The following is a 9,924-nucleotide window of genomic DNA, read 5'->3' on the forward strand; positions in this document are numbered from 1 at the left end:
TGTATCTATGTAATTGTACAAGAATATGTATTTGATTAGAAATGTATTGAGTATAAAATATATACCCGATGCACGTAGACTATTCTTTGTTTTTATGTTCATAGAGAATAAACATTTTCAAAACTTTATTCAAGTCACAGATATACAGAATACATACATAATTACGCTTCATGTCACATATATATAGATTACATACATAATTACGCTTCATGTCACATATATATAGAATACATACATAATTACGCTTCATGTCACATATATATAGAATACATACATAATTACGCTTTATGTTAATCAAGGAACTATTATGTTATGTCCTGGGAATCTCAAAAACATAGAAATGAACCATGTTTGTCATTTTTATCATTATTAAAAGAAAATCATCATACTGTATTTTAAATTCAAGAAACGATTTCGTCCTCTCGACCAAATTGCGATTTTTCAAAAATCGCTCGTCTTTTCACGATCACATTTATCATTCCTTGATATTCATTCTACACTGTATTTCCACAGGCTAAAACCGGACTTTCTCATACGTATATCTGCTTTAAGATGTCATCGTGCTTGATGCAGAAAGTATGTACTGTACTGTACTATATGTACTGTACTGTATGTATTTGCATGGGCTGCATTTCTCCATATCAGTAATATTTTTGAGGTAGTCCGGTTTTGGCCGATAGAAATGCGATGTAATATTAAAATTGGAATGAACAGATGGCAAACAAGTCTTCAACTTATTATTTTATGTACGTTTACACAATTTTATGTCCTTTAAAAATACAATATTTGCGACATGCAATTTTAGTCATGAAAATCTTCTGGGCTTTATTTTTGGTTGGTGTTAAAAAATATTAAGAATTACATATGTAGCGCTTGGTTAAGCCATGATTACTAAACAAATCTTCGCTTTCTTGTAAACCAAACCGGAAATTCATGCCCTTTGTCAGCTCCAGGCACGTGTTTTTCAAACGGAATAGGAACTCTAGAGTTGGACCGCCATGTTTTATGGAAGTTCTCTGGATGAAGCTCCAGAAAAGGAAAGACAGTAAATTTGTTTTGTTCAATGAGAGGCTGAGGTTGCTCAGCAGTGTACAGGGGGAGGTTGGGGGAACTCATGTCTCTGATAACCTGAATAATAAACTAATAGATTTAAACTATTTATGTACAAGGGTTATGGTTTATTTTGAGACTTTGGTGGAAATTTAACTTTTTAAAGGGACTGTTGGTCACATTCAACTCCTAAAATTTGTAGGCTTCAGCCATTACCCCTTTCATTTTAACTTAGCAGTACTTTTAAGTCAAGTCAAAATCTTTTTCAAGTCATTTATGACAAAGTTTACCTGAAATGATAGAGAAATCAAAAATGTCACAATTAACTCATGGGATCACATATATGTTTAAAATATATGTTATAAAAAGAATTATTATCCGTGTTCTCAAAGATGATTAAGTATAAATAAGAGGATATTAGGGGGACTCAAAAAGCAAATTAAAAAATGATGGACTCTATCTACCAGGTTCTTGAGTCCAAAAAAGAACTTTGTAAAAAATCTTCGAAAAATGGCAAAATTTGGTGATTACAAGAATTCTAAATCAAATAATGGATAACTTCAACTTCTACATCTTTCTTAAACGCGTTGTAAACCTCTGACTGAAGGGATCATAGAGAATTGGAAAAACACCCATGTTGAAATCCACAAATTAGTTACTTTGAGACACCCTAGTTAAATTGATTTTAGCCGACATTAAAAAAAGGCAGCCAGAAAAATAATGTTAGATGAGAAAGGACTGCAATTGCTGAAAAAAATACTTTAATTCTGATTTTGAATGAAATCTTCAATTATCCCTATTTACTCCGACCTAATTTAAGCCATTACTGTTAAGAGGTTTCTAATAACACTTATCTAGGGTATAATTGACTTCTCTATATAAAAAATAAATAAAAAAGTTTATGTGAATATATAAACATTCAGACAAAACATGAAGTTTTGAATTTTCTGGTGTTTCTCTTTAAAATATATATATTTGGACAAACATACAGTCTGTTGGTGTTATTTTAAATGGCTTGGCCGATTCACTATGGTACCCTTTTCAACCTATGTCTTGTAAAAGTATTAAAGAGTCCTTGTTTTTTATCTTGGAATTGATGATTTTCAATTTTTGGTTTACTAGTTAACTGACTAGGGTGCAGAGAAAAATAAAAAAATGAACGTTGTTAAATGGTAAACTAACTCTTTAACTTGTGGGTCCCTTGTTTTATGTCCTCACTCCCTTGAAAGTTGTTAAAACCTTCAAAAGAATCTGTTTTACCTGGGGTGTAGGATCATCTTGAAAGAATGGAAGATTACTATTATAAAAATAGTCTTCACCATATTCAGAAACTTCAACTTCTTCATTTTTGCCTTCATGCCCAATTTCATCTAGAACATCTAGTTCCTCATCATTCAAAGCAGGTTTATCTTCTAGAATATCTAGTTCTGCATAATTCAAAGCAGGTTCATCTTCAAGAACATCTAGTTCCGCATCATTCAAACCAGGTTTATATTCTGGCACATAAAGTTCTGCATCATTCAAAGCAGGTTCACCTTTTGGAACATCTAGTTCCGCATCATTAAAAGCAGGTTCACCTTCTGGAACATCTAGTTCCGCATCATTAAAACCAGATTTATATTCTGGCACATAAAGTTCTGCATCATTCAAAGCAGGTTCACCTTCTGGAATATCTAGTTCCGCATCATTCAAACCAGGTTTATATTCTGGAACATAAAGTTCTGCATCATTCAAAGCAGGTTCACCTTTTGGAACATCTAGTTCCGCATCATTAAAAGCAGGTTCACCTTCTGGAACATCTAATTCTGCATCATTTAAAGCAGGTTCATCTTCAAGAACATCTAGGACCGCATCATTCAAAGCAGGTTCATATTCAAGAACACCTTCAAGAAACTCTTTTATTAAAAAATACTATTAAAGAAATTAATTTAACTTATTTAATTTATTCTTTTCATTTTCATTCCACCAATTGAAAACTTTGGGGAACATTGTTTCTAGACTATTGAAAAATCTAAGGTCTACGGCTTTTGCAAAGATATTGGGATTATAAATCAGAGTTTGTGGAAAATACTCAATTCCTTTTATTTCGAGTTGAGTACTCTGAAATCCAGTACTTCGACAAAACTCACTTAGTCGTGTCTATCTAAGGACGTTAGATGTTAATCTTAAGAGATTTAGACCTGAGAGTAAGCTCTCACATTCTCTCAGTATTCAATAAAACCAGTCATTTTTGCTCAAAATTTTTGACTTTTTTGTTAGGTACAGACTTGAACTTAATACGCTACAGTAAACCAGGAAATAAGTAAAAAATAATCACAAACTATTCGAAGGATAAACAACATACTCTTCTCTTGCTTAATAAATTACATTTTTGCAAGGAAAATGACAAAGTTAAAAATAAAAATAAACTATCCTGTAAATAATTTGTACATCAACTTGGATTTAAAAAATGTTTAAACTCCAGTCTTCTGAGGTCAAAGGTCAGGTTTCTGGGATGTTTGTGGTCAGGAAAATGGCAGAAGTGAGTTTGCAAGGATGTAGGGTTTAAAGCAGCTCAACTGTGATGGGTTTATTATAAGGAAGCCATAAAAGTTGCATGATCCAAGCCGGTACAAGAAGTACTGAACATGCAGTACCGTCCAGTCTGGACTACTTAGTGTAGAGTCGACCCAGCACGTTTCTAGCAATAAATGTAGCCTAGCTAGATCCAAGGGTGTAATGCAAGGAAAGTTAATTGCGGTCGTGTATACTCTGCGTACACATTGAAACCAGTTCTCTCTGGGCGGAATTAGTAAACACGAATAGATGCATCAGTGTTCGTTTAATATCCGAGGAGGTTAAAAGCATTAAATTTTGATAATTTTGATAATTCACATAATAGTTTCCTATGACTATTTGATGAATATTTTTTTGATTTTTTTTATGTGAAAGATGGATCCCATGTCAGGCTTTGACATACGTCTTGTGTTTACATTACCGCCCAGAGACAGTACACTGCGTACAAAAGATATGTACACTTCTGAAATAACTTATCTTGCATTACATCCTTGGCTAGATCACAGTGTGGGACAGGGATCATAAAAAGGAAGACAACAATAATTGTAATTAATCTTTCTGAACTTCAAAAAAAAATATTGAACCAAAATTTTCTTTTTTTCAACATACCTATATATTTGTATTCTTGGACGTTATACCCTTCCAACTCTTTTGTAATTGAAAATTCGTTTTCTTTAAAATGTCCAGGGTCTTGTAGTTGTTTCGATAGCTTGGTATCTTTAAGTTCATTATTCATCAGGTTTTCTTTGAAATTCATCAATTGACCTTTATTGCCTTTTTGAAGTTGATTCTTTAATCCCCGATGTCCAGACCTACTTTTCAACGGTTTGTTTAACCAATTAAACCTAGGGGAACTTTGTTTCCAAAGTGGGTCAAGGGTGTCACTGGCGGTGTACATAGGTTTGGAATATTTTATCAGATTTTGGATTTTTTCTTCACGTCTTCGTAAATCTCTAATTCCATCTTCTAAAAATAATTATTCTATAAATTTGTTTCAGATATTTTACATCAGAAAAACTTATTAAAAAAAGTATTTATATTTACCCTTTTCCAGATTTACCCTGTGTGTTAACTGAAACAAACAGTGAATTTAATCATGCACAAGGATGTAAGGCAAGGAAAGTTATTTCAGAAGTGTACACATCTTTTGTACTGCAGTGTACTGTCTCTGGGCGCTGATGTAAACACAAGACGGATGTCGAAGCCTGACATGGGATCCATCTTTCACATAAAAAATCAATGAAATATTCTGGTCATAGGAAATTATTATGTGAATTGTCAAAATTATCAAAATTTGATGCTTTTAACCTCCTCGGATACTAAACGAACACTAATGCATCTATTATTGTTTACAAATTCCGCCCAGAGAGAACTGGTTTCAATATGTACTCAGAGTATACACAACCGCAATTGACTTTCCTTGCCTTACATTCTTGATCATGCATATACATCTTGTGAACAATTTGATTACTTTCCACAAACTTTACAGTTTTAATTTCTATTACCCATTTTTGAAAAAAAAGCTTTCACTGTGATATCCAGAAATCTCTGGAATAGTATATAAAGACGACTTTGAGAATCAAGTTTTAGCTTTGAAAAGTTCAATGACAATGAAATTGTGCAGTGTAAACAGACCCATTTCACAAAATAAGGGATTTCTTAAGTGTCTGGTAAAACTATTTGCTTTGTAACACAATCCAATACATTTATGTATTGCTATAATGCCGTCCTTCTATTCCCTTGTTTTCTGGCTATCACTGTAGTATTTCATAGTTTCAAATAGCAAAAGGTCTTTGGCGCCACCAGGCTGCAAATATATAGACGCTATAGATATTGTGGCGAGTAATCAGTTCCTTGAATGTAAATTTAATTTCCAAATTCTTTTACAATCTTTTCAACCTGAGCGTAATTTCATAATCGATCATTATAGTCCAATTGCAATAACACTACAAATGCGATAAAATTAAAAACCGGTTTTTCAAAAGTTAAAGAGCGTATTTCTAATCTCTAGAAATTAATCTAAAGACAAAATTAGTCTTAAGATTAGCAAAAAGAGAGGATCAAGCATTGATCTCGATATCCACCATTCGAAAGTTTTAAGCTCTGAAGACTTAATTCCAAGTGATCTTTGATATAGGAATTTTCTCTTTTTACAATGGTATAGCCTAAGAATTTTCTTCGTTTTTTTATTTTCAATAGTTTTAAATTTGAAATTTCATTTAATCTTAACCAAACAAAGGTCTAAATGGCACCGTTGTGAATCTAACATGTCACTCTATAAATTGCCCAGAAAATTTTCTTGGTAAATGAAATGTAAAAAAAACTTGTCTTCCTTCAGTCATTACTAATCTTTTATTAATACAATGATAAAAATTGATATTTACCTTCCTTCTACTTTGGTGGTTTAATTTGTTTTTAACCTGCAAAAAAGAATATATAATCCAAATAATAAAACAAGACATTTTCATAGATATATGTTGTCGATAGCCGGCCAAACGGCTGGATCGATTGAGCTGAAATTTTTCGTGGACACTCATGGGTGGTCGGGGGTGTTATAGGCTAAAAAAAATCGAAATTTTTTCAAAATTTTTTTCCACGGGCAACGCCGGGCCTTTCAGCTATTAAATCTATATAATAAAACAAGACATTCATAAATATATATCGATGTAAAACTTGTATAAGTGCGTCAATTAACTTTAACTTGTAACAGAGAACCCTAAATACATTTAGTTGCACTTTGGTTACAACGAGAGAAGTATAAATTGTTTCTCGTTTAGCAAAAGAGTTTATGAGATCGTGTGTCCGTGTTGACATTGATAGTTTACGAGATTGTGTCCGTGTTGAAATTTATAGTTTATGAGATCATGTCCATGTTGACATTGATAGTTTTCAAGATCGTGTCTGTGTTGACATTGATAGTTCACGAGATCGTGTCCATGTCGACATTGATAATTTACGAGATCGTGTTAATGTTGACATTGATAGTTTACGAGATCGTGTCCGTTTTGACATTGATAGTTAATGAGATTGTGTCCTTGTTGAAATTGATAGTTTACGAGATCGTGTCCAAGTTGACATTGTTAGTTAACAAGATCGCGTTTCCGTGTTGACATTGATAGTTTACGAGATCGTGTCCGTGTTGACATTGACAGTGAAGTGTTGTTAAACTGATTAGCTCTTATGCCTTGTAGACCAACGAAAAAGATTGAGTTGTACCTGATTGATACGGGTCTGAGAGACTCTCATGGAGTAGGGGATTTACTAAAACCCAACATTTGCGGCACTCTGATTGGTTGGAACTGTCGGGATTTTGTCAAATTAGGAATGTTCAAATTTTCAACTTTAAATTGGTGAGTAGAATTTGAGACAATAAGCTCTTAAGAAGTAGTTCAATCGTGGCGTTATGTAGTTCAACGACCTTTCTCCAATTAATAAAATTTGGTTTCTATACCTGTAAATGCGAACTGAGGAGAAGGGGCATAAGAATAGGAAAAATCATCATCTATGAAAATTATAAACATGAAATAAAAAATAAAATAAGAAATATGAATAGAATTGTATTAATGTACAATTGTCAAATTTAAATGCTATATCATTTACAACATAAGAAGAAGTCTCGTCAAATAAAGTAAATGAATTGAGTCTTAGCTGCATAAACTAAACTTTTCTTATTTCAATATATAATAGAAATAGTAATAGTAATAGTGATTTAAATAGTCATATAAATTTTTTTTTGATACAGAGGGTTTGGTACATGGGACAGATATTCTAGTTGAAATAGATAGAAACAATTGCATTAATGTAATTCTTCTGAAATTCCGTACAGTCGTCTTTAGGATCTATATCTTTGAGGGTACCCCTGTATCTATTACCTTGGACTCTGCGTAACTGAAGGAAATGAAGGAAAACCAGAGGTAAAGTATACTTTATCCTCTCATCTATCTATCTATCTATCCTTAAATCTTTCTATCCATCCTCCTACGCAATAAAGATTTTTTTTCAAGATACTTCTAGTTTTCCTATTCCATATTCCTGTACCTTAACAGATATTTATATTGCTTTTAGTCTACTTTAAAGTTGTGTTATTTTGGCGGAACATTGAGCATCGTAAAAGTTGATAATGTCAAAAACATCAGATTTGAAATTTTAAATTTTATTTCGGAGAAAATTTATCACAATTGAACATTAGAACCCACTCTTCTCCCATTAAATGTAGATTTTCGTATTTGCTACCTTTTTGTTGGACTACAATCTGAAATAGGAAGACGACTTTTAGTATCAACTTATAACTTAAAAAACCGTCCAATGAGCATGAGAAACAGATTGTGCAGTGTAAACAGAACCATTTCACTAAATCAGTGATTTAATGAGATTCTAGTAAAACTATTTGCTTTGTAACATCAAATACACTTTAGTATTGCTATAATATCGACTTTCTAATCCATTGTTTCCGGTTATGTATTTAGGACATTACCTAGATCTATAGATGTAGATCTATCTACATAGTAAGTTTTTTTTGACGGATTTTAAATGAGATATTAAAATATGTCCGTTTATTTAGTACTGATTTAGGGATTCATCTCTAATTGGATGAATTGATGGTAATGGTAATGGGAGAATAAAGATCAAGTTTCTAAACTGGGATATATTTATATCCCAAGATTCTAAGGGGGGGGGGGGGAATTAACCCCAAACCCCCCCCCCCCCCTATATACGACCTTTTCCGGGGTTTTAATAGGTGTGTGCATATACGGAAGGGGTGCAGGGACTCCATGAGTCCTGGAAATGCTCACCAAGCCTCTGGATTCGCAGATGAGTATTTAGAATGATCTGGCGCTACCTCTATCCTTCAAAAGATATTATAGGAGTAATGTATAAAGCTTATCAGAACAAATATTTAATACAAGGCTTTTAAGGCGCTTCGCGCCCATCTTTTATTTAAATTGTGAACAAGTTTTGTTTGTTTACATTTTAAAACAAAGAAGAAAAAAATTTGGGGGATTTAAAAAAAAATTCGCGGATTTTCAAGAATTAAATTTTTTTACAAAATTAAAAACCTTTAAATCACATTTTTTAAAATTTTTATGATTCATAAACCTTCCCTGTGGTCACGTGATGTTTCACAAATAATTTGGGCCCGATCGGTTCAGCCGTTTTAACGTTTATTGGATACAAACAAACAAACAGACACCCAAACAGACAAACAGACAGACAAGACAAATTTATATACATAGATTATAATAGTTATGCTATGTTTTAGGATATACAAGAAAACACTGCATAACTATTTAAAGATTAAATATTTGTATGACTTATGATCCTCCTATATCCTGAATAGTCCCTGCATGCTGTATAGTGTATAGTGAAGTAGATTGGAATGTTCAGTTGAACTTCACTAGCTGAGTCGGTCAAATGCTTTCTCGTGAGTCGTGAGCAGTGAACAAACACATATACATAGATAGATAGATATATATTATTTTGATAAAAAGATAGATACACGTAATCAGCAACATAGAAAAGATAGCACTTAAAAGCGATTATATAATTTCTGATAATCTTTTATATGAACTATACATACATGCAATAAAATGATATTTATACATGTTCGCTATAGCTGGCCGGTTAAACAGTTGGTTAAACTTTTTGAGGGAGTTCCCGGGTTCCCCGAGGTTGACACATTGGCTTAAACTTGTTTGATATTTTTAAAATTCCACGGGTAACGTCGGGCGCTCAAAAACATGATTTAATACCAAGCGCTATTAAATGGTGGGAGTAACTATGACTATTATGACTATGAATAATAATGTAAACCTGGGCTAACGTCAGGTACTCCAGTTTGTATACCATGTAGTCCGACTATTGGGAAAAATAATCTAATTACTTAAGAAATTATTAATTTATAAATCTAATTTATGATCCCCATTAAGAGACTGTTGAGTGTTGGTGTAATGTCATTTATCAAGCTTTTATCCTCGAGTCACAATGGGTTCACCTTTCAACAAACAAAAACGATGAAGAAATTATTATTATTATCTAAAAATTGATAATATTATATTACGGTCTGTCCATTATAGTTGCAAGTAACTTTATGAAGCAGAGAAAAGAAAATTACGAAATTTATTTCGTTTTTTAAATATCTTCCTCGTTACTCCTTAGATACACGTTTATGTGAATAGAACGTATGCTCCTAAAACATTGAGGTCGGTGCGTTCGTTTTTTTCAATTTTAATTTAGGTTCGTTCATCGTTCGTTAATTTTTCTGAACGGAAACATTGTGTTCGTTTTTAAAATTTAGTTCTTTAACGACAAAAACAATGC

The 9,924-nt window shown here is 32.6% G+C and overlaps 1 protein-coding gene across 1 annotated transcript; it reads right to left on the minus strand.

Annotated features, from left to right (window-relative positions):
• Positions 1-150: 150 nt before the first annotated feature.
• LOC111711845 (uncharacterized) lies at positions 151-7,088 on the minus strand. The gene is made up of 6 exons (XM_023486305.1): positions 7,058-7,088; positions 5,991-6,026; positions 4,651-4,678; positions 4,216-4,572; positions 2,311-2,933; positions 151-1,128 (listed from the first exon to the last, which is right to left on the minus strand). Exons 1-6 carry the CDS (start codon positions 7,085-7,087, stop codon positions 892-894), a joined length of 1,311 nt encoding a protein of 436 aa, XP_023342073.1. The 5' UTR covers position 7,088; the 3' UTR covers positions 151-891.
• Between the last annotated feature and the right edge of the window lie 2,836 nt (positions 7,089-9,924).

The sequence above is a fragment of the Eurytemora carolleeae genome, unplaced genomic scaffold (genome assembly GCF_000591075.1).
Source record: "Eurytemora carolleeae unplaced genomic scaffold, Eaff_2.0 scaffold1213, whole genome shotgun sequence".
Classification (NCBI taxonomy): Eukaryota; Metazoa; Arthropoda; class Copepoda; order Calanoida; family Temoridae; genus Eurytemora; species Eurytemora carolleeae.